Source organism: Vicugna pacos, chromosome 27 (assembly GCF_048564905.1).
Source record: "Vicugna pacos chromosome 27, VicPac4, whole genome shotgun sequence".
Taxonomy (NCBI): Eukaryota; Metazoa; Chordata; class Mammalia; order Artiodactyla; family Camelidae; genus Vicugna; species Vicugna pacos.
The window spans coordinates 14,407,455-14,432,987 of record NC_133013.1 but is presented as its reverse complement, the minus strand read 5'-3'; the positions used below and the strand labels follow the sequence as shown (position 1 = coordinate 14,432,987).

The window sequence follows — 25,533 nt, the reverse complement described above, 5'->3', positions numbered from 1 at the left end:
GGACCCTTGAGCGCTAAACAGGGGGCCCCTGTGGGAAAGGGGGAGGTTGTGCTTCGGCATAGAGGCAGACCCTTTCAGGATGGAAACGGGTGCCAAGAAAGACTTCATTGCCAGTGGGAGAGTTAATTCTTTAACCCTTGAGTTAGGGTTATCATGCTAAGGAAACGGGCTTTGAACCCTTCAGGTTTAAGTCACTTTGCACGGCTGGTGAAAGTACTTCCGGGGCGGGGGCGGGAGCGGGCCCGGGGAGGCGCTTCCGGGGCGGGTTCCGTGGGCACCGGCGCTGAGACTGCGTTTTGCACCTCGCAGGTGAGCGTCCTCACCACCCTGGAGCGGAGGTTCAACCTGCAGAGCGCCGACGTGGGCGTCATCGCCAGCAGCTTCGAGATCGGGAACCTGGCGCTCATCCTCTTCGTGAGCTACTTCGGGGCGCGCGGGCACCGGCCGCGCCTCATCGGCTGCGGAGGCATCGTCATGGCCCTGGGCGCGCTGCTCTCGGCGCTGCCCGAGTTCCTGACCCACCAGTACAAGTACGAGGCAGGCGAGATCCGCTGGGGCGCCGAGGGCCGCGACGTCTGCGCCGCCAACGGCTCGGGCGGCGACCAGGGACCCGACCCGGACCTCATCTGCCGCAGCCGGACCGCCACCAACATGATGTACTTGCTGCTCATTGGGGCCCAGGTGCTCCTGGGCATCGGTGCTACCCCCGTGCAGCCCCTGGGCGTCTCCTACATCGACGACCATGTGCGGAGGAAGGACTCCTCGCTCTACATAGGTAGGAGCTGCCCCAGCGCGGGGACACCATTTCCTTTGGGTTCGACGTTTCCTTTTTGGGTTCGTCGTTTCCTTTGGGTTCGTGCTCTGTGTCAGTCCCTGGGGCATGTTAACAAAGGAAGGAAAGGTGGGCCCCCTGAACTTTTGATTTTGCCTGAGCGCTGGTTCTGAGACTGGGCTGCACGTCTCGGGTGTTTTGAAACATGTTGATGCCTGGGTTGCTACCCCAGAAATGCCGATGTAGTTGGTCCAGGGGGTGCATCTTGAGCATGGAGCTTTTGCTTTGAAAAGCTCCCCAGGTGAATCCCATGTACAGTGGAATTTACCCTCTGCTGACCTAGAGCATCAGCAGACCTTGCATGGGAATACATGGTCAGGAGGAGTTTTATGTTTGTTTATCTGCTTTTTGTGTTTGTGTGTGGACTTTGGGCTCTCGGGCATTAGCCAGGGAAGTCTACTTGGGGGGTCTCCACATTGGAAACCCACATTTTTAATCATCAAAATAATCTCCTGGTCATTGCCCTATTGAAGGTCAAAGAGGTGATTGCTTGCCCAATGTTTGGTCTTATTCAAAGCTGGTGACATCTCATGTATGTAACGTGGGTATGCACAGGAACTGGATATTTAAGAAGAAATAAGGTACATGTGAGCTTTGAAAAAAATTGTTCTGCACTATAATGGTTTCTCATATGCTGGAGTGATAGAAACCATTTGCCAGTGTGGGGTTAAGAAACATCTAAGGGGTGAATTGCTCTTACAGCAAATGGGGTCCTCAGTCACTGCTTCTGGGCACTGTCAAGTGGTCATTGGTAGGGGAGGTCTGGCCCCCAAATGAGCATCTCCATTTGCTGTTTATCAAACCTGATTTTGCCTCCCACCAGCTGTTGGATGGTATGACATCTCCCCAGTCCCTGAGTGCTAAGCTTTGAAAAAAATTACCTCTCCCTGTGGAAGCTTTGTGTCTCCCCAAAGCGGTATGCCTCAAAGAGTATCAAGTTAATTATAATTTGGAGGTGTAGGTTAAAATCAAATTTGAGCAGAATTTGTCAGAAAGCTCCGTACCTGCCAAGCTTCCACGATACACTGCCCCAGCTTTCTGAGACAGGAGGGTTGGGAGCAGTGACACACCTGAATGGCGATTTTCCTCTGTGACTTTCTGTCTCAGCTGTGGAGTCACTGACCTTGTTGGATATGTTTGTCGGAGACATAGGTTTCAGCCCTCTATGAACAGGCTCTAGGCAAGAAAGGTGGAGAGTATGTGCGTCTCCATCCAGGGGCTGGAGCACCTGTGGGCCTGGTTGTGACCTGCCCGTGGAACACGAAGTGGAAGATCGCTCAGGTCAGAGATGGCTGGTCCTTCCTCCCTGTGGTTCAGGGTTTCCATAATTGTGTCTGAAGGTGGGCACAGCGCGGAGAGGGGACTAAGGAAATCGTTTACACTTTGATGCTTTTAAAGCTTCCATGAAAGCCACTCCATGTGAGTCTTTTACAGACCAAGACCTGGGCCACAGCATGTAGCCGAAATAGCCTCCCAAGGTCCAGCTGGGCAGTTGATCTCTGACTTGACCGATGCCACCCTGGGACCCTAGGATAGATGTTTCCTGCTAGCGGTAACAGCAAGTGGATAAACCAGAGCTCATGGAAGGAAATGGGCAGTGAAATGCTAGGATCTTGTCCCTAACGATGAAATCAAATAGAACATTTCTCCCCAGAATCCCACCATAAGTTACACTAGTGTTAAATCACCTCTGCTTGGGGCTTCCTGTCTGGACCAGTAGGCTCAGAGCCCTCTTCTGGAAGTTGCCTTGATGAGTTGGGCAGTGGTATTTCCTGGCCCTGTCTGTATGTGCGAAGCTTTAGGATGGAGAGTCATTCCGGTTTTTTGGGAGGTGGAGGCGTGGGTGGTAGGGCTGACCGTCAAGGCACCGGGCCTCTAGCCCTGAGACCTTATCTGTAGGCTTTACAGTGAGTTTTTGGTAGAAAGAACATCTCAGCCAAATTTCTACGTGGGCATCCTTTTCCTCTACAACAGTTAAGTATTCACAAAGTTGGGAGTGTCTGTTTGTGTGGTGCATGGACATCTTGGTGGCATCTGGCCAAATTCCAAAACATGACAGCACAGGGCTGTAGAGATGGCCTGCCTGAGCGTCTCTGAACTGGTTTCATGGGTCTGGTCTGAGTTTCCAGGGAGCAGCAGAGAGCAAGCCTTCTGCACAAATTGGCCTCTGTTAAGTGGCCTTTTATTCCGTGCACGGTTTGAATTCTCTAGGAACAATAGAAGAAGACCAAGGCATAGGCAGAGCATCACTGGTTTAGTCATTCACTGTCCAGGTCATAAAATGTGTTTGTGAGCATGAGGTTATGTTAGCACTTATCTCCTCTAAGAGGGAACTAGTTCCTAAAGCCACTTAATTTTGCTTGGGGAAGTTATTGGAGGGGAGGAGGTGCTGAATGGTAATGAAATGAATGATGGCCTCTTAATTCCCTTCAGAGAGGAGGACAGTCTAAAGGCACTGGGACTGTGAGTGTCCCTGGGTACCCACTGGGGTGGAATAGCATGTCTGCTCCTGGGTCCCAGCTCCTGCAAAGCGATTGAGGAGAGAGAGGCCCACATCCAGCCAGACCCTAACATGTGAGTGTGGCCCGGAGATGGGGAGGACTATAAATACTGCTCACGTGAAGCCCAGCTGTTCCTAGCCGCTCCTTTCCTGTGGGTGTCAGCAGGGGAGGGGTGGGCACCCACGCAGTGCTTGGGCCACAGGCCGCTGGTGACAAGCCTTGGGTTGCCTGCCTTGTGGGTCACCAGCTGGGTGCTGTCTGCCCATCTGTGGCCGTGTCCTAGACCCCCTCCAACCAGAGGGGCGTGAAGCCTTCCACCTTGAACCCAGCCGGTATTTCCCACCCAATGGATTATTTGCTTTGGCCTCTTCCGGCTGAGTCTCTGCCAAACGCCTGGATTCCTTGATGGGTCGTTCAGCAGGGGCTTCTCGGGCTGGCAGCGTGCTGTGGCTGCTCCACGCCTGCCTGGGGAGGGAGCCAAGGGAGCTCATTACTGCGACAACTCCCGATGAATGGGGCTGCAGCTCTGCTGGCAGGCGCACAATGTGGAGCCCAGCCCCATGGCCTGGCTAGACGGTGACCTGTGGGTGGCACGTGGCACTTTCTTCCCAGTGGGACTGATGAGGCAGAGTGGCAGTGGGAACTGTTCAGTGGGGGCAGAGGCATGGCTGGGGTCCAGGAATCGACCCCCTGGGAGTCTGCTTGTGCCACTAGCCCATGTGGTGACCTCTCATTAGCTCAGTCTTCCTAGCTGCCCCCTTTCTCCAAGTTCACAGCGTGGCACATTGGATTGTATTGTAGGCAAGAATAAGTGGGAGAATGTCATGGACTCACAGTGCCTGTCCTTTCATTGGCTGCACGTTATCACTTGTCACGTGGTTGGTGCCTTGTTTTGTTTGTTTTTGTTTTTTCCCAACAAGAGACGTAAAGAGTTTTTAAATAACTCTATTTCTAGTTTAAAAAGTACATGTTTCCCGTTGACAACTTTGGAAGTATAGAGAAAGAAACATTGAAGGATAATTACTCTTAGCTTTATGGTTATCTAAAGTTATTATTTTTTGCATTGGTACACTTTTATGCTTTTCTAGACACAACAAATGTGTTTAAAGTGTTTTTTAATAAACAATGTTTTGCAACTTTATTTCTCCTGATAGTTCATATTTCCCCATGTCCCTAAATATTCCTCTCTGGTGTTATTTCTACATATGTAATATTGCCTTGTGGATCTATACAGTGATATTTAATGCCCTCAATTGTTTAAAAATTTTTGCTGTTAATAATGCAACCGATGGGTGAGCTGTGATTCTGAGAGGTTAAATAACTTGCCGAAGATAATGAATGGGGCTGAGCTTCGGGTCTGAGAGTGATGTATTTTCCAGGAATCTGTGACAAGGCTGGAGTCGGGGGCAGAGGGTTGGTGGGCGGTCCAGGGGGTCAGGTGCAAGTCAGGGCATTCTGTAAGACAGCCTGAAGCCTTTAGGAAATAAAAGTCAGAGGAGCCAGGAAGATGGGGTGGGGAGCGGTGTGTCTCAGATCCAAGGGGAGAGGTGCGATTGGAATGGAAAGTGGGGGTCAAAGGCAGAACAGAGAGTTGAGGGAGGGGAGGGAAGGGAGTCCTGGCTAACGGTTCAAGTCAGGATTCTGGAAGGAGGTTGTTCCCATTTTCACGGTGCTTTGAGGAGAGATGGGAGCAGATCAGAGCTGAGCCTTCTGCAGCAGGGGCATCTGGTGGATTCTGTGTCCCACTTGCCCGTCCTCAGAACTGTGGACACCGTACCCTCATGTGGCTGTTCATTCCATTTTGGAACCACAGAGACATTAGGAAATTGCCCTTATGTTGTGTTAGAAATCTGTCTCCTTCTAACTTTCCACACGCTGGTTCCAGCTCTGCCCTCTGGGCCCACCCTGAGAAATTGTAATTCCTCTTCCGTGTTTTGATAACTGCACAGGTGACTGGGCACCGCCTTCCCAAGGACAGGGAAGGGTACCTAGAACTTGGTCTTCCATGCGAGGACCTCTGTTCCTCACTTGATGCAGTTTCCTGCCACATTGCAGCCACTGTTCCCTCTTAAAGAGGGACGCCAAGGTTAGGGGGCTTGAAACCAGGGCACAAAGCCAGGTGACTGGAGTATGCAGGATTTGGGTATCCTGTTGGTTTGCTAGGGCTGCCCTAACATGGCACCACAGACTGTGAGTGGCTTAAACAAGGGAAATTTCTCAGCTCTGGAGGCTGGAAATCCAAAATCAAGGTGCCAGTAGTCTTGGCGTCCTCTGAAGCCTCTCCTTGGCTTGTAGATGGTACCTTTTCCTCTCTATGTCTTCACATGTCTTCCCCCCATGGGCATGCATCTCTGGTGTGTTTGAGTGTCCACATTTCCTCCTCTTATAAGGATTCAGTCAGTTAGATTGGTTTAGGGCCCCTCCATGTGATGTCATTTAACCTTAACTACCTCTTTAAGGCCCTATTTTCAAGTATAGCCACCTACTGAGGTCCTGGGGGTTAGGGCTTCAACATAATGAGTTTTCGATTGGAGATGACTCAGCCCATCACAGGGCCCAGGGTACCATGATCAAACCGAACTAAGACTCCCCTGCCTCTTCTGCCCTTTTCTCTAAGGATCTGCGTTGTCATGTTTGTTTGTTTGTTTTTCTCCAGGTACTCAAGGAATTATTTGAGGATGTAGTTTGTTTAACTTTTTATTTTGAAATATATTATAGAATCTCCAAGTTGTTGCAAAATACTGAAACGTTCCCTGTACCCTTCATCCCGTTTCCCCCAGTGGTCATATCTCTCATAACTGTAGTGCAGTATCAAAACCAGGAAGTGAACATGGGTACGGTCCATGGGATTTATGCAAATTTCATCAGTTTTGTATGCTTTCCTTTGTGTGTGTATGTCTGTGTCTGTGTAGTTCTGTGCAACTTTATGACATGTGGATGATGTTTTTAAAATGCAGGGTGGGATCAAGATGAAACCAGATTGTTTTGAGTCGTGTGAGGGTTTGGCAGACCTATGTACATGTGACACACACACACACGCACACACGAAGATGTGGAGACAGAGAGAAGGCTGAAAGTGGAGTGGTAACTGGCTAGAGGAAAGGGGTTCTGTGAGGAGGGCTTCTGCATTCTCAGGAAGAATGGCATCCTTGCAGGGTCCCTAAATACACAGATCAATTCCTCCAAGTCAGGTGGCACATATATTAGGCACGGACGTGCCGCATTTTCTTTGTTTGATCACTTCTATTGAAACCCAGTGGAGCCCTTCAGTTCCAGTTAAGGATGCAAAGAGAATTATTCTCAGATTTCATCTGCCAAGTGTTTGTTTAGCACAAAGGTCACCCGAATACCAGGCAGCAACCAAAGAGAACCAAATTTCTCTTCCAAGCCCTGGGAGCCCCAAGTTATCTTGCTTCTGATGAGTTTTTATTTTAACTTGACATTGGATAAAATGTATTTTAACTCTCCAAAGAGTGCAGGTCGGGTATGGATCAAATACACTGTGACTGTAGTTCATCTGAAAAAATAATTAAACAGCCATCCCTCATGGGAGCCAGCACAGCTCATTATATGCTTGCAACTTCATTGATATTGAAGTTTCCCTCTTTAATTTCTTTTCTTTCTTTCTTTCTTTTTTTTTTTTTTTAAATCAATGACACTGTAAAAGCAGTCAATTTGTTTTGGCTGTGTTCCACTCCCTCTCCCCAGTAGCTGGTCACATGCCGTTTCCAGTGTGTTTTAGCACCGTGCTAGGAGACGCGTGTGGCTTTTTTTTACCTGTCTCTTCCATATTGCCTGGGCCAGTGGGTGTTTCTCATTCATTGTCAGCCACTCATCATTCATGCCCCACGATTTATGGAATCACTGCCTGGTGACCTTGGACAAGACTCTGAGCATGGGCTCTGGAGTTTGACAGTCTTGAGATTCAAGATACGTTTCAGTAGACCTGAGCCTTTTTCCTTATCAGTAAACTGAAGCTAGGATCTAGTTCGCAGAGCTTTGCCTGAGCGTCAGGCATTATGTCCGTGGTGGAGGTGAAGGTGGAGGTCCTGTTGATTTCTGTGGTCAGAGCATCTCCATTTTCGGATGTCCACACGGAGGCAGGAATAAGCAGTTGGCTCATTTAAACACGCCGGCAGGTCTTTTGACAAAAGTGGTCAGATCTTGATTTCCAGCCCGGGATGTAATCCATCTAGTACATTTGAGAACAGCAACCTCTCTGGTCTTGAATTAAAATCAGCAGGGCTCTTTTTTTTTTTGCCTACAGACCCCTTCCTGCAGCTCATCTCAAAGTATGAAAAGTGCAGAGCTGCCCCAAGCAGCAAGCAGTCTGGTTTGTATTAAGTCGGAGACGCCCCCGGAGGAAGGCCATTGCCCCAGCGTGGTACATCGGCCAGCTTTTTGGGTTCCAGCACATTGCTTCTTACTTTGCTTCTTAATATCGGGTCAGTTTTTTTTTTTTTTTAAAGACTGCATTCTTGTTTGAATTGGGAAAAACAAAAATAGAAAAAGAAAACATAACTAATGTGTAATCCACCTACCTATAGAAAATGACTGTCAGCGTTTTGGGATATTTCATTCCAGTCTTTTTTCTTTGTATTTATTTTTACTTAGCTGAGACCACGTTCTTAAGTAAATCAGCTTTTTATCAATGACAAACTTTTGTGTATATTGTAAACAGTAACCATCACTTTAAATGCTTGCATAATAGTTTGTTGATCTAGAAATGCTGGAATTAGCTCGTTGGATATTAAGGTGATGGATACTTTTGTGACTATAGCCTCATCCATATTGGCCAAAAATCATAAAAGCTCAGGTTAGTTGCGTTAGGTTGAGTGGGAGCTCGAAACCAGCCACTTGGGCCTTGCTGTGGTTTTTCCGGGAGGTAAACGAGTCAGGCACGAGGGTGTCAACTAAGAGAGGCTCTGGGCCGGCCGTGAGCATTGGTGCCCTTGTTTTTGCCTCCCCCCTCCCGACATCTGCTGCCCAGGGTAGCCATCCTCAGGGCTGTGGGAACTCGGCGACCACAACGAGGGTGTGTGGAGGCTGGGGGACCAAGGAGCCTCGCCCCGTAGGAACTCAAAGTCCATCTTGCCAGATCTTCTGATGTGTAAGAGACCGGAAGTTCATATTTTTCAAGTGGAGTGAGTTGCCTGCTCATTGAAATCCTCTCCAAACCCTTGGTGGGCCAATGACCTTAGAAGCCAGCTCGACTCCTTTGAGGGCTTCCTGTTTTGAGTTCTTTGCTCCAGACCATCAATTTCAGGTGACACTCACCTTTTGAGTCGCAAAGAAATGAAACAAATAGAAAGAAAGGAGGAAAGGAGAGCAGTTGCCCATCACAAATGCCACAGCCAGAGTAAGTGGTGCTGTCCACCGTGGTTCTGAAGGATGTGGGCACTGGGCTGGAGGGAGGGGGCGGGGCTCTTCTGCACACACAGGACAACGTGCAGACATGAGTGGAGGCCCACAGCTGAGCGGGATGCCCAGGGTGCTCCGCTGGCTGAGGCTCTGTTCCTGCCCCCTAAGCATGGGAATTACAGAGTGGGAAAGGAAGGAGACCATTTGTCCCAGCTAAGCATGGGCAGAGAGAGGAGAATTTTACTCAGGGTTCCCTGAAAGGAGATTAGAATGCAAAAAACCAATACCACTGGAGGCTGGTTGGTGCCTGGGGATGTTTACTGTGTGTGTGAGAGAGCATCTTTGCTAAGGGACTTTAGAATACAGCATCGAAGTGTTAGTGAGACAGGAAGTAAGACCTAGAGAAGATTCCTGGGAAAGAGGAAGAGGCAGACCAGGGAGTTTTCCTTCCATAAGTGCCTCAGACTCTTTTTACTGCCCCCGACTAGTGAAAGCAGATTACAATCAAAAAAGATTTCAAGATATTGTCCTGAATAACACGTTCTCTTTTTCTTTAGTTTGTTTCTAGACTATTTACTTCCTTTCTTAGAATAATTGGCTTTACTCCTTTTCTTCCCCCTTCACCTACAAGAAGCTTTGCGTGAGAGCAGATGCCAGGGTCTGGTTTCTGTAGAGGATTGTGACTTGCTATTGTTATCATGGGATTAGAGGTTAATGGCCTTCCTCTTCAGTGGGAAGTGAGTTCTTCATGGAGGATTCTTTAGTGTTAACATGCCTCACATAAGAGTCTTTGTTGTGGACGTTTGCCTTTGTCCAGAACCTCATTTGTTTTCACTGGAAAACTGCCTCTCCCTATCCCGGGTGGTTCTTGTGGGCTGCAGAGATGATCATGTGGTCCAGGCACAGCCAATCAGGACGCAAAGAAAGGCTCTGGTCTGCGATGATTGGCCCAAGGAGTGAGACGACTTGAGTCTAACATAAAGTTTGAAAAATGAAATAGGGGGTTGGGGCAGTGAGGAAGAGACAGATAGTTTTCTCTTCTAGGGCTGCTAGCTGTAATAACTGAGTGCTCAGAGATCCCAGTGTCCATCTTTGCTGTCACATGCAATGAACTTGACCTAGGAATGAAGTCAGCAAAGGAAACTAGACCCGGGGAAAGAGTAGGGAAGAGGACTCCCTGGATCCAGTTATGCCTGAAGCTTATTTCCCAATTAGCATTCCCGTTAGAGTCTCAGTTACTTGAGCACATAAATTATCCTTTCCAGCATTTGCATCCAAATATTTTGAATTAGGATCCTGCTTAATCAGGCTTAAATGCCCGATCATGTCATGTAAGAGTTGAACTGGATTACGTTCCTCTTGAGATTTGAACAAGCATCTTCCAACTGGGATGAGGGTTTCTTTCCACATGTAAGGCAGTTGTCCTCTGATCAAAACACTAGCGCTTTTGTAATATCAAGGTATTCACTGGTGATGTTCTAAAAAACTGAGGAACTCCTGTCTTTGTACATACAATCAAAGGATTAGGTTAATAATTCTGGTTTTTCTTTATTTGTTAGGCATTTTAGGTGCAGGATGGGGATCCAGAGGCCAAAAGTAATATCTCCTCTACTTTCACCTTACCCACTTCCAATCCCCCCTCAAGAAAAAACAAAAACCAAGTAAAAGAATTTAAAAATAACCTGCTGGCAGGCTTTGTGCAGGAAGAGTCAGTGTTTAATAGCAAACCACTTATGTGGGCAGGAAACCCTTGAGCCCATGAAGCTTATTCAGTGTTACTGTTTACTGAACCAACCTGCCTTCTCTATATGGATACAGTTGCCAAAGCTACCTGACCTGCCAATGATGACTTGGTGTTGTCAGGAACGAATAAGCTCAATGAACACCTTCCCATCCCACCTCGGCTTCGCCATTTTGTTTTTGCCAAACCACGTGTGTGTGTGTGCACGCGCGCATGCACTTTTTTTTTTTGGCACACATATAAATAAAATAAGAAGATACTAAAGCATTACTTGGCCAATGGACCCTCAGTCTTTAGAGCTGGGATCTGTGAATTTGCCCCAAGAGCATCAGGAGAAATTGAGGGCTACTTAACTGGGTGACTTGAAGCTAAAGTTTCTTGGACGTGCTTTAGGAGAGGAGTCCACAGCCCTCTAAAGTTGTATGGAGGTGTATGTGCACCTTTGTGGGGAGGCGTTCACTGGATTCTCGAAGAGGTTCATGACCCCAAAAAGGTTAAAACCATGGAAAGTCTTTATATAGAGCAGACCCTGATGGCAGGCGATTCGGGATGAGATAACCCAAGATAGTCGAGGTGACAGGCTGCATGGAGTGACCGATGGCATTTGGGGAGTGGAATGTTGTTCACTGCTCAGCCCTCAACTTGATCTGCTCCCTGGGGAGCCATCGTACTTAGAACAGGACATATTTTAGCATCACTTAGGCGACTGTGAGTGGGAAGTCAGAATGTGTCCTCCGTGGTACTGGAGACATCCTCTCAGCCCTTGTCCTCCTGCGCCGCCGTCTCCATCCCCCCCCCCCAAATTCCTTTGAGGCAGAAATTTTCCATTCCTACTTTGAGCCTAACTGTGGGTGTTGGGGGTCATATTCAGCAAAATTTCTGTGCCGCTTTAAACTGATGTGCAGATAGGAAAACAAAAAAAAATTTTTTTTTTTGCTCTAAAAGCAAAAACATTTTAAAAATGCACTTGGATCATTAATGGAATCTGACCCGTCAAAGTCACAACTTTCCATGTGTTCTTACTAAGAAAAATGCTCTTGGGGCAATTAAAAACAAACCAACAAAGAGGCAAAAAAAGTTGTAAGGGCCCCTAAAAAACATCTGAGGACATGAAGGAACTTGGCAAACAATTATGGATAAAAACTTTATCCCAAGGTTTTTGAGATAGTTGCTGCATTTGAGAAGCCTTTTTGTCTCTGCCGATGACTGTTGCCTCTTACTTCAGGCTTGGAAGATGGAGGAGGGCTGGGGGTTGAGCTCATCCTAATCTCTCTCCAGGGAGAACTTCTCTTCCTTTCTCTCTAATGTTCTAAGCATGTGGTCCAAATGGATGTGATTTCCCACAGCCTCCCTTTCTGGGCGAGGCATTATTACCCTAAGAACAGTCACAGCTGCCCACTTGCCTTGCTGGTTGTTAATGGAGTTTACAAAGGGAACTTGGCTTCCCAGCAAGAGGCCTCATTAACACAGCAAGGATCTAATAGATTCTAAAATTGTGCATGGACGCTTGGAACCTTTTGAAACCCAGTGCTGTCTATTCTTAGGTCTCAATCATTTCACCTGCCCCGGCCTCAGTCTGTCTGTTTGTATCACAGGGACAGGAACCTTGTCTTCAGCCGGCCAGAGCAACTGTCTAGATTTAAGTAAGCATGAATGCCTGTGATTCTGGAGCTAAAGACAAGATTCAGAAGCCCTCAGGCAGGATAAAGGACGTAATATCTCCCACATTGGTGCTTGTATTTTTTTTTTTTTTTGGACTGGCCATGAGCAAGTGTTTAATTCTAGAATCCATTGTTGCCACAAAGAAACCTTAACTGCTGTCTGCCTATTTGGAGAAGGGTGTTAAGCACCAGTGAGTTTGAATAATGAGCACAAGGCTGCACTAAGTTCTCCTTCATGGGGTCTCCTCTCTCTGACAGAGAATAGGAGCTTTGCCTGTGGTCTCTCGCTTCTTACTCCCAAAGCCCAGGGAGACTGCGGCTGGTCTTCTCATTGTATGTGGTGCGCATGAGGAAACTGATGCTGATGGAGGGTAAGTAGTGTGTCCGGGGTCCTATTGATGGCAAGGCCTGGATTATAATCCTGATCTCCGTTATCCCATATCTTTCCCATCATATGCTCCCCTCCTCTGTCCTTAGATTCTGCGATGTTCCGCCAGGATAATACAGACCCCCAAGTGTGCCATGCTCAGTGTTAAAAGTGACTTAATCCAACTATCTAATTATTTCTCACTCTCTCTCTCTCTCTCTCTCTCTTTTTTTTTTTTTTTTTTTGGTATCCTAAATACCCAGAGATGCTGGTTATTTCAGCAGTAAAGTATGAAATGGTGATGAGTTTCTAGGTCGGGAGAGGTCTGATGGGTGTAGGCTGCTCAGGGCTTGGCTTCCCCGTGGGAATTTTTAAAACTCTCATCAGATAAAGCTTTCTTCCTACCACAAAACCGCCATGTGACTAGTTTTCATAATCTCCCTGTAGTAGAGCGAGACAGGCGCGCTCAGCAGACGGTTTCGTTGACATCGGAGGCCTCGCAGCGTGTGTAATTGGTGCACATTCAGCCCTGTTATGCAACTCGGACTTGAGTCTTTTTTTTCCCCGCTCCCAGGCTTGGCTCAGCTGACTTGCTTTTCTGTACAAGTTGGGGGTGACTGCTAGACCCACAGCTGGGGGCAAACATGGTGAGGAGGTAGGGTAAGGCAGACTTCATGGATCATGGATAAACAGATGAGAGAGAAGAGGAGCAAGTCAAGAGCAACAGGTTAAAATAAGGTAGTTCCCAGGTCCTCTCAGTCTGGGAAAATAATGGGCCTCCCCGATTGTTCAGCCCAGTGAGGTTCTCAAGAACTTGATGAGTAGACCGCCCGTGGAAATGACCCGTGTTAGCAGGAGAAGGTGGTTCCAGGATGGACCAGAGAGTGGCGGAGTTCTTCTTAAGCCACCCTGCAGGACACCATGTCCTCTCGGAACACTCTTCCCTGTACAGGCAGACCTAGGAAATACTCCGCATTCAGTTCCAGACCATAGCAATAAGGCGAATATCACAGTAAAGTGAATCACACGAATTTTTTTGGTTTCCCAGTGCATACAAAAGTTATGTTTACACTATACTGTAGTCTCTTAATCTCTTAAGTGTGCAATAGCATTATGTCTTAAAAAAAAAAAACCCATGTGCATACCTTAATTAAAAAATACTTAATTGCTGAAAAATGCTAACCATCATCTGAGCCTTCAGCAAGTCATAATCTTTTTGCTGGTGAAGGGTTTGAAGTATTACAGGAATTATCCAGACATGACACAGAGACACAAAGTGAGCAATTGCTGTTGGAAAAATGGCTCCCATAGACGTTCTTGATGCAGGGTTGCTGCAAACCTTGTTTGTAAAAAAATGCAGTATCTGTGAAGCACAGTAAAGCAAAGTGCAATACAGTGAGGTCTGCCTGTATGTCTTCCAGCCACACTTGACTGAGATCTTGTTGTTGACTTGTAGACAGATGACCATTTTTTACTGATCTACCTGGGGGAACAGAGAGAGGATTCAGAGGGCTGAAACCCAATGTGAGTGACCAAGTAGTCAATCTAGGAATTTGGGTGCAAAGTTGGAAAGTTGGGAATTGAACTACCCCAGCTCATGACTCCAGATCCGTACTTCTAGTTTTTTTTTTTCCTTTAATTAAAAATGATTTTAATTTTGGTTAAAAAAAAAAGTCATGACATAAAATTTACCATCGTTATCATTTTTAAATTGCAGTAGTGTTAAGTATATTCACATTGTTATCCAACAGATCTCCGAAACTCATTGATCTTGCAAAACTGAAACTCTGTACCCATTAAGCAACTCCCAGCCTCTGGCAACCACCCTTCTACTCTGTCTTCCTGGATTTGATTACTCTGTGTACCTCTCTAAGTGGAATCATACAGCATTTGTCTCTTTGTGACTGGCTTGTTTCACCTAGTGTGATGTCCTCAGGGTTCATCTACACTGTAGCATGTGTCAGAATTCCCTTCCTTTTTAAAGGCCAAATCAGCCTTTGCATGTATATACCACATTTTGTTTATCCATTCATTCCTTGATTGACCTTTGGGTGGCTTCCACCTCTTGGCTATTGTGAATACTGCTGCTATGAACATCTGTGTGCCACTTATTTCTGGCTTGTTAAGTGACATCTACTTGGGTGTCAAGCTCAGTTTAAATCCCAAATTTAACTCCTTAATTTCCTCCCAAGTTTTCTTTGTCATTGACCTACCTTGTTTTTTTCCCTTCCATGCCCTGCATTTAAAAGCTGCCAGCTCTTACTGACTGGTACTAACTCTTGAGGGTCCCTTGTGTCTGACTCCCAGTCCCCTCCACACTCACTGCCCCAGGCCAGGTTCTCAGCACCTCACCTGGACAGCTGTGTCCCCTGATGGGAGGAGTCCCACTGTACCCAAACTGGCATCTCCAAAGTATCCTCCACAGTGCTAGTGCTTCAGAGCAGCTTCTGAACTCTTAGGAGCCTGGAGAGAGTGCATTTTTCTGAAACCTTGGTTATAAAACTTCTAAGGCATCTTCATGAAATTTAATTGAATTTTATTATGGGTCCAGTGGATAATAACACTATAGTTATGTATGTTAATATAATGCATATGTTTAAAATAATAGTTCTGTAATTTTCAAGACTTAAAGTAACTTGACCCCTACCTTTTTCACAAGTTGAGACATGTTAAATGTTGTTGTCCACATTTTATTCATTCACTCATTGATTTAACAAACATTAGGTGAGAACATACTATGTGTCAGTCAAGATACTGGGGATACGTGGAGGGCCCAGACCTGGAACCAGCCTGTAAGAGCAGTAATACCGGTGAACGTTTATCAGACTTTCTGTGTGCCAGAGACTGGCCACGTTCTTCAGTGTATTATCTGCTGTGATTCTGAAAACAGTCTCTTTGAGTTAGGTTTCATTGTCTGCATTTTATGGAAGGGAATCAGGGCACAGATTGAGTCACTGCCTAAGAAGGGACAAACTGGGGATGTGAGCCCAGGGAATTTTTTCTCCAAGGAATGTGTTTCTAGCAAACTCGATCAGCAGCGCTCATAAAAAGTGAGAGCTTGGAAGCTAAGGAGGGCAGAATGAAACACCGGGCTGATGGGAACCCTTACATGCATTTGTATATGTGGAGCCGGGAAATATTGACCAAATGTGCTCAGGGGTATTTTATAAGTGTGAGTAATGATTCAGTACTTTGCAGAGTGACACGCTGTCTTCCAAACCATGGCTGCTGTTAGAGAAAAGAAGCAATGATGTTCTGCCTGTTCTTAAAGCAAGGACTTGTGTGAACTCCATTTTTCATCGGTGTCAAATGCTGTTCCTTGACGTGGTACATTATCCAGGCAAGGGAATAATGTGGCTAAGCCTCTCACCCGGGCTCAGAAAGGAAGGCAGTGTCTGAACTGGCTGTCTGGATGTCTGGGGGAAGCGATTCCAGAACTCACAGTGTTTGTAGCTGGGGAGGTGGTGTTGATTTCCTGTGAATCATGGAGGCCAGCCTGAGAGGGACCACCAAGCACAGTGTGTGTGTGTGTGTGTGTGCGCGCGTGTGTGTGTGTGTGCGCGCGCGCGTGCGTGCTGTGACGATGATGACTTAGAAAGCTGTGGGCGGTGGGCAGCTTCCTCAGGGGAGCACACACTGTGTGGTGGGCACTGATCTCAGTGATGCCCTTAAGTCTGCTCCTTTTCGCTTCATCATGACTATTTCACAGAGCAGGAAACTGAGGCTCAGCAGAGTGCAGTACCCTGTCCCAAGTCACATCTGTTGGTGAGTAAGTGATAAGGTCTGAACATAATGTCTACTGATTGTGTCTGGCCCCGAATTGAGATTTGGAGGAATAACTGATTTTTTTTTTATTATGGGAAATCTGAGACATACCCCAAAGTTGAAAGAATTGTTGAATGAACCTCAGTGTGCCCATTGCCCGATAATTATGAACACACGGCCTTTCTTGTTGCATCTGTACCTCCACCCAGTCGCCCCCTCTTTGATTATTTCAGAAATTTCAGATGGGTCATTTTATCTATAAATACTTAATATTTATCTCTAAAAGTTACAGACTCTTTAAAAACGTAATCACAATACTGTTGTCATGCGTTAAGAATTAATAACAACTTCTTAATATCCACAAATATCTACTCAGTGTTCAAATTTCTCCAATTGTCTCAGATAAAAAAGTTTAAACAGATCCCCAAAGCTGTGTTTTGCAATTAGCTGCCTTGAAGTATCTTCTTAAAAAAATTTATTTGAATTGAAGTATAGTCACTTTACAGTGTTGTAAAATATCTTTTTATCTATAGGTTTTTTTCTCCTTCTTCCTTTCAGATTAAAGAAACTGGATCATTTATCTTGCAGTTTTGTACAAGATGGGTGGCTCTTTTTAATATGTTCTTTTGTCCCCTACCTGCATTTCTTGTAAGTTGATTGTTAGAGCTAGAGGACTGATCAGATTCAGGTTTGATTTTTTTTTTTACTTATTTATTATATAAGGCCATTAAAGGATATGAATGATGCCAGATGAGGACATACACAGGCTGAGGTCCCAACAGGGGAGCTTCTGGCCTGGTGGAACTTGGGGCCCAGCACAGTGGCACATGGAAGCATTGTGCTTCCCCGATGCAGAAGCTCTCTGGAAAAGGGACCAAAAAGCTGTCCTTTTGGATTTTTATGGAGGTTTTGGTACATAGTCATGATTGGGTAAATCTTTGGCCAACGACATTGATTCACCCTCAAGCCTCCCCTCCCCCCACCCCGTTTAGGGAGTCCAGTGCTTTTATAGCAAGCAGTAAGCAAGCCTATTTTGGGGGCAGAAGTTCTCTCGTTCCTCAAGGTTCTCCCTGAGAGATGGCGGTTCAGTGGATGGCCTTTCCTCCTCACACCTGGAGGATGTGTGGGAGCATAGAGACCCATCAAAGGCTGCTTCTCCCAACACTTCTTTGTACCTGTCTTACTTGCTTTAGAATACAGCCAAGTGGGTACCCCATACCTTTCTTTGACAACCTACCACTTTTTAAGACACTTGCCAATGTCCCCTGACATATTCACTCCAGGTTTAGTTACCAGATTCTAAGTAGGGTAAAAAACAAACGTTAAAAACTCAGTGAGATCTCTTGTGAAGGCCACCCTTAACAAATTGTGAACACTTGCCACATTGCAAACCTATGGATTTTTGTTTTTATTTGTAACAGTAACTTTTTGAAACCAGCCAGAGGAAGGAGTGGACAAGCATCGATCAGCGTCACGTACTACATAATAGGAGGTTTCTTTTTTGTTTCCTTTTCCTTTTCCATGTTGAGCCCAGTTTTTCTTCCCCATGGTTTTTGTAATTCTGTAAGTGACTGCTCTGCCTAGGACCCTGATTATAACTTCACCTGTTCATAGTAACACTGAGCTTTGATTGTTAACTCTCTTGGAACACAGCCCTCTCCAGAAGGTTGGCATCCTCAGTGAATTTCCTGATTGGGTTGCTTATGTTAAATAAGAAATATTAAGGGTCCAAGCCCTGTCCGTTTGATGGGGAGAAGTGGCCTTGAAAGTTAGGAGAGGAAAAGGCAACATAATGTGCTTTTGTCAATGTGGTGGTATTGACTCTGATCCGTTGCGGGGAACTGGAAGCCGGGGCTCGGAGACCTGGAGAGAGAACGTGAAAAACAGGTCCTTGGTTAGGGGAGGAAGGGGAGGCCAACAAGGGCAAAGGTCATTCTTGCCACACAGTAGCCCTTACCTTAAAGTCCAGCCCATCGTATCAGCTACCAGGATGGGCACCCGGCCGGATTATTAAGTCTAATGTGCGAGATGCCTTAGACTTCCCTGTCCTGAATTTCAATGAGAGGCAGGAGACTCTAGGGGCTGAGGGAAGGGCACTTTTCAGGGGCTGCTGGTGTGGGGGAGTGGGAGGGCTTGTCACGGCCTTTATGGTGTTTCTAAGGGAGTGTGTCCCACAACTGTGCACAGGGCGTGTTCCTGAACAGCGGTCGGTGCCCATACATAACCTCCCTTTTTAGGAGCTTTTATGTTTCCTGTTGGAAGAATCTTTTGTTTAACCAGGCTCCCTGGGATCTTTTAGGACCTTAAAACTGTTGCAGGGACATCCCACCACAATTAGCCTCTTATGTTAAAAGAGGAAATATAAACCTAACAAAGTTTTCACAGCTCTGAAGGAAGATAATAAACCTGGGTTAGCAAATGACCCCATCACTTTCAACTTATGCAATCTTGAGTAAGTTACTTGACCTCAGTTTTCACATCTGTAAAATGGGAGTGAGAGTAGGAACAGTACCTACCTCTGTGAGGATTAGTGAGTTAATGCACATGAAGCAGTCAGAGTTACAGCACAAAATAAGCACTCAATGAAAATCAGTTGTCATCGTATTTGTGTGTCTTCCTTTTCCTAGTATCTTTATTATTCTTAAAAGAGAAATAGGCTTTGGTGTTGAATTCAGATGCCAGCTTTGCCACTGACCCTTTGCAAGCCACTTCAGCTTTCTGAGCCTTAATTTGTCCATTACAGTGGATTCAATACTATCTGTGTTAAGGGGCTTCTTGTGAAGTTTAAATGAGGTGTTGTCTAGAACAGGGCCAGGGATGTAGAAGGTCCTCGATAATCTGAGTTTCCTCCAGGCCTCCTCTTCCCAACCAGCTTTCCCGGTAGTCACTCAGTAACCTATTTAGTTGAAAAATGATGGGATGAAACGGCATTGGAGGAAAATGTAGCCGGCATCTGTGTGTGGGATGGATTAGCTCACGTGCCACTCTGAGATTTAAATAGAAAAATCAAAACATGGGTTTTTTTCTTGTATCTAGGGATTTGTGTCATAGTCACAGGATGGTTTTGCGATTACAGTAGCTCTTTCTGTGTGCCAGGCTGCTCTGCACATTTTACATGTATTTCCTGATTTAGCCCTGAAGACAACCATGAGAATTAGGACTGTTGTTCCCATTTTATAGGTAAGGAAACTGAGGCCAAGAGAGATGAAATAACTTGCCCAGGATCACCCAGCTAGTATGTGGTGGTGCTGGGATTTGCACCCAGGCCCACAGACCCTGGAATCCAATCCTACCGCCTCACTGGTTGACATTTGTAATTCTGTAGGAGGCGGCATTTTACATTTAGCAATTTTACACCACAGAGACTGGAGGGTTAGTGCAGAGTGAAAGTGTGGTTGGGTCACCAGTGACCTGGGCGAAGAAGGCAGGCTCGGAGGTTTTCTAAACTTAGGCTGTGGTGCTGTCCCTCATCTGGACCAAACCTTGGTTTGATGCCTGCTGTCCTGGACATGCCTTGGGCATCGTGGAGAGAGAAGGTGGCTCTGCTGCAGGACTCTCCCCTCTCCCAGCTTTGCGAACTTCATGGTTTTCCCCCTTAGCTCTGCAGAGGGCAAGCCCTCCGTTCCCCCTTGTTCACTGGCTGGGGAAGGCGGTGGATGCTGACTGCTGCTGTCTGTTGCCTTGCTGCCGGCTCCAGCACCTCCTGATGGAGACTTTCATGGGACCTGCTCCTGTGTGAGCTGGCGGGACCAGAGTGGGTGCCAGGCTGCTGCTCTCCTCCCCACACCCAGCATTCTAGCCCAGACCTTGTACTCCTTCCCGCCTTGGCCTCCTTCCTGCTTCCCCCATCCATCCTGCACACTTCTGCCCAGGACCTCTCCCCCGCTGTTAAACCATCAGCAGCCCCCACCACCCACAGGGTTTGCCCAGAAGCTTGTCGGCCTGCTGCTGGTGTGTTACTCACAGCCAGCGATTACTGAGCCAGGCACTGGGCTAAGCACTTAGCACAGAGAGGTCAAGTCACTTGCTCAGAGCGACACAGCTGGAGAGTAGCAAAGTCAAGCCTTGAACCTCAGCAGTCTGGCTTTGGGGTCCATGTGTTCAGCCCTCAGGAACTGATAGCACTTTTCATGGTCCAGGGATTGCAACAGGGTGCTCCAGGAGCATCACTCTGGTACCCTTTGTCCCCATGCAAACACCTGGACACACACTCACATGCTCCTGTGAGCCTGCTCTGCCCTCCTGGCTGTGTTTGCGTCAGTGCACCTGTTAATCGCAGCTCAGGGGCTCCTTTGGTAACCCAGAGAGCCTTCTATGCCCACATGCCCCTGCGTCAGCAGGTGTTTTGTGTTGAGCAGATCGCATCTTCTATGGGGTGACCTGGGTAAATATCCTACATCCTGACTGTTGCCTCTCAAGAGTTGTTGTTGCCGCTTCCTGTCTGCCCCAGGCATCTCCTGAAAGCTGGAGAGCATCTGGGCAGGCCTGTTAAATGTTAACAAGAGAGCCAGCCCAGGGAGGGCCCCATGACCTCTGGCCTTGGGCTTTGCCACTCTGCCATTTTAGGAGAGTGATTTATTGAAAGGGAAGCAGAAGTGGATGGTAGGAGGAAATCACCCTTGCAAATTGATGGCCGGTTGGGCCGCATTGATATGCAAGCCTCCAGCCTTGCAATTAGAGGTCGTTAGGCAGCTACAATGTGAAATGAATTCTGCTGCCCCTCCTTCTTCCCTGTGTGATTGTGGACCACACTGCTTTAGGGCAGGGAGAGAGCCGGCATGTTCCACTGGCCTGGTGAGAAGGCTGTACTGTTCTCTTGGGAGGGGACTGAGAGCTTGCTCTGGGTGGGTATGTGTGCATGTGTGTGGAGGGGAGTAGGACATTGAACAAGTGAATAAATGACCAGCTAGGACTGAGCCCAAGGCCCTGAGAGTCCCTGGGAGACAGTGGTTTTCATCAGGGGGTGGCAGGTTCACCCTGTGAGGGGGGCTGCCTCCTTCTCTCCTTGGGGATGACTGGATCTCAACTCTGAGACTTAATCAAGTCTGGGTGACCTTGGCTATGTTACTTAGCTTCTCTGAGCCTGCCTTTCCTCATCCATAAAAGGGGCATGGAAATGAGGGGATGCTGGGGAATGTTTAATTCCATCAGCCATCTTTGCTCTCCTTTCCTCCTACAGGGGTTGAAGCATCTAATCTCCCTCAGGTTTTACATTTTCCCACTTGCGATGTTTCTCACTTTCTCTTAAAATTTCCCCCCCCTCCTTTTTAAAGTCTAAAATACCTTCTAGTCACTAACCTCCATCGAACTTGTCTCCGTGTGTGCGTGACCACATCTCAGAGTGTCCGGGCACCCTTTTTCCTCTCAGCCTCCTATGGTGCCTTGTATACTGTAGGTGCTCAGTAAATGCACACAGATTTCCAGGAGCCTGCAGTCCTAGAGGCAGGGCAAGGGGCTGCTATTAGAGGGACAGCTCTCCAGCTGCAAACGGGTCTGTACCAAGGAACCTAGATTCTGGTTGGCTGAGGACTCGTCTTTGATGCGGGTCTCACCCATCCATCACAAAAATGAGAAACATACATACAACATGGAGAGTTTGTCTTAAGCGTAATATTTCCATTTAAAGTCCACTCCCTTTGTTCTGAGATCATGCCCCCAACTACTGTTCTGCTGTTGAAAGGTACCTCATTCTAGTTTCCTGTAGCTTGGCTTTTTAAAAGTTTTGCTTGTAGAAATAAAAAGGTGGTACCTCTGTCTCGTATCCCCTCAGTACTTTACATCCGATTGGTTCATTAAATCCAAAAAGACAGGCACTGCTTGGGTCAGCAGCGCCTTATCCACAGTAGGCACTTAGGAGCCTCCAGTTCTCAGATGATATTGCCCAGATCTGATGTGAAAGCATGCCTGTCCTTTGTTGAGAATGTATCTTCTGTATTTTCCTAAAGCTGTGCAGGTAAAAGATGCCTCTTCCTAGCACACCTGCAGGGGGCGCCAGACACAGACTACAGTTTGAACAAATGTGCCTTGGAGTTGTGTGTTGGCAGCCCCACCTCTTAGATTTAAAAATACTAGGGTCATGGATTTTCAAACTTTGGTTGGTAGAACTCTTTGCCTGTTGGAACTCTTAAGAGCTGCCTGGTCTAAGTGGGCATGGGGCCCAGGGCCCTGCTGTTTGACCTACCCCCTGCCTCCCTCATCCCTTGAAAGCATCTCCATGGACCTTCTGTCCCCGAAATCACAGGACTCCACAGAATACACTGAAAACGTTGGGTCTAGTCTAATTTCCCTATTTTGGGCTTGTTTTTTTTTTTTTAAAAAGTTGGTAAAATATACATAACATGAAATTCACCATCTTAACCAGTTTCAAGTACATAATTCAATATATTTACACTGTTGCATAATCGGTCTCCAGAACATTTTCTTCTTGTAAAACTAAAACTCTGTGCTCTTTAAACAACTGCCTCCTCCAACCCCTGGCAACCACCATTCTACTTTCTATGTGAATTTGACTCCTCTAGGGACCTCGTGTAAGTGGAATCATAGGGTATTTGTCTTTTTGTGACTGTCTTATTTCATTTAGCATAATATCCTCAAGCTTCATCTATGTTATGGCAGGTGTCAAAATGGCTTTCTTTTATGGCTGAATAATATTCCATTGTAATTATGTACTACATTTTTGCTTATCCATCCATCCATCGATGGACACTTGGGTTGCTTCCATCCCTTGGCCATTGTGAGTCATGCTTCTATGAACATGGGTGTGCAGATATCTTTTCGGGACCCTGCTTTCAGTTCTTTTGGATGTACACTCAGAAATGGGATTGCTGGGTCACACGGTATTTCGACGTGTCACGTGTTTGAGGAACCGCCATACTGTTTTCTGTAGCGGCTGTCATTTCCCTGTTCTATTGATGCTGGATGAGGAGGCCCACGGGAGGCTTTGGCAGGACATCAGAGCCCTGGGTGAGAGCGGGATCACTGGGCACGTGTCCTCCTGTCCCCACCCCCACCCCTGCCAGGCCTTCCTGCCCCCTGGCCAGCTCTTGCTGGGCACCAGTGACATGACTCTCTCCTCTTGCATCTTCCGGCCTACGGGTTGGTGACTGTCTCCCGCCGTTGCTAGTCCTGGGTGCCTTAGCATCCCTTGGTGGGCCCTTGGCCCTGCCCTCACCTCTGTAAATCATCATTTGTTGTGTGGTCTTCACGGGAAACCTTTGAGTGTAACTCTTTGCTGCCTGCACGTCCTGCCTGATGCAGCCCCTTATCTGCAGGGTGACCTGGGGTGCGCTGTGCAGCCTCCCCGTGCCTGACTTCCCCCATCTGTAAAATGCCGCCTTGGGGTTGTTGATGTATGTTGGTAGAAGAGGCTCGAAACGGCCCCTGGCACCAAGGGAGCCCTGTGTCAGTGTCGCTGTTATTTTTATGACTGTGAGCCCCTTGTGCCAAGCTCCTCTTAAGACTCTAAAGCTGGCTTAGGCCTCCATGGTCCTTCCATTCGAGCCTGAGCCCCTTGGGGATGCAGCTTCTCCAGATGATCCAGGAGACTTAACATCCTGTCCACCGAGGAGCTGAGGTGCTGGGTGCGCTGGCTGTCCTCTCTTGATGCTGGTTAGTGAAGTGGCCAGCAGCCGCCAGTCTGGGCTCAGAGTGGCTTCAGCATCTGTGCTCACTCAGGGGATGATCTGCCACAGGTCTTAGTGGGGCCCTTTGGAGCTTTGTCACTCTGCTTGGCCCTTGGCAAGCTGCCGGTAGGGATGTGACACAGTGAATCTCTGATGTTGGGGATTCAGTGATTGCTCCCTCTTTACCCATGAGGTGCCCTTAGGGAGGAAGCCCACCTTGAGATCTGAACACCTGAGTCACTTGTGAAGGAATGTGGGGGCTGGAGGGGGCTGTCTTGCCAGACAGAACTGATGCTAGTCATCCCAAGGAGAGGCAGGAGCACGCACGCACGCACGCACGCACGTGTGTGCACACACACAACACACACACACATGTTCACATGTGTGCACAGAAACAGCACACTTGGCTGAAACTTTCTGTAGTACATGTTGAAATCTCCTTCCTACGTTCACATTTTAATCTTTCTCCAATATTTTCTATTAGAGCAAGTGCCTAGGCCCTAATTGAATTGGCTTTGGACAGTTTATGTTCTGCTGTGGACTCTGTACTTTCTTTATTCATTCAGTAATGTTTAGAAAGTATTCTCTATGCGGCTGGCACTGGGCTGGGTGCAGGGAACAAAGAAGGCAAGGACCCTTTGCCTCATGGAGTTGACATTCTAGGTGGGAAGAACCAACAGTGAATGAGTACATAAGCAAGTAGACAGACATAGTAATTACAAGCTGTCATGGACACTAGGAAGGAGGTAGCCCCTAGACTACTGGGAGGCAATGAAGGTAGACTGGGATGGAGCTGACAGTTTGTTTTTTTTAACTGAAGTAGATTAACAATGTTAGTTTCAGGTGTACAACATCACTACTCAGTTATACATATACATACATATATGTTTTTTCAGATTCTTTTCCATTATAGGTTATTACAAGATACTGAATATCTCTGTGCTGTACAGTAAGTCCTTGTTTATCTATTTTATATATAGTAGTATGTATCTATTAATCTCAAGCTCCTAATTTATCCCTCCCCCTTCCCCTTTGGTAATCATAAGTTTGTTTTCTTTATCTGTGAATCTGTTTCTGTTTTGGAAATAAGTTCATCTGTATCATTTTTTAGATTCCACGTAAGTGATATCACATGATATTTGTCTTTCTCTGTCTGACTTGCTTTGCTTGTGTGATAATCTCTAGGTCCAGGCAGATATTTGAGGTTGAGCTGATAGGAATTCCTGATAGATTGTGGTGGGGAGGAGGGTCGATTTACAGAGAGAAAGGGGAAAATCCAGGATAACTTCCAGAGTGTCTGCCTTTCTCAAACACTCATCTCTTTCCCCTGTTATCTTTGTTAAGAATCATCTAACATTTCCTCTGAACATGTGAATATCCATTGGTGATGGCAAAGTCAAGTGTCAGGTAGTGCTCTGCACTAGTTCATGATCATGGGTTCCACGTGGACTTCTTTCTCCAGGTGCAAATCCCAGGGTCACCTGGGGTCCCCGGCCCATGAGGGCAGGCCTTTTGTCATTCAATAACTAAGAAGACTTTAAGGTCACTAGTTTGGCTCCTTCTGTACAGAGTTCAGTGACTCATGTGATGTCACACAGCTAGTCAGTGGCAGGAGCTGGTCTACATTCTTGCCAAAAGATTCAGCCCTGGGCAACCAGTGTGACCCCAGTTACATCCCTGCCT

General features: G+C 47.0%; 1 protein-coding gene across 3 annotated transcripts in view; it reads left to right on the top strand.

Annotated features, from left to right (window-relative positions):
* The window catches only part of SLCO3A1 (solute carrier organic anion transporter family member 3A1), a 263,922-nt gene that overhangs the window by 54,646 nt on the left and 183,743 nt on the right, over positions 1–25,533 (top strand). For all 3 annotated transcript variants that reach the window (XM_072950745.1, XM_072950744.1, XM_072950743.1), the window contains exon 2: positions 310–775. In XM_072950745.1, coding sequence (XP_072806846.1) covers positions 310–775 — 466 coding nt within the window. The remainder of the gene's footprint in view (positions 1–309; positions 776–25,533) is intronic.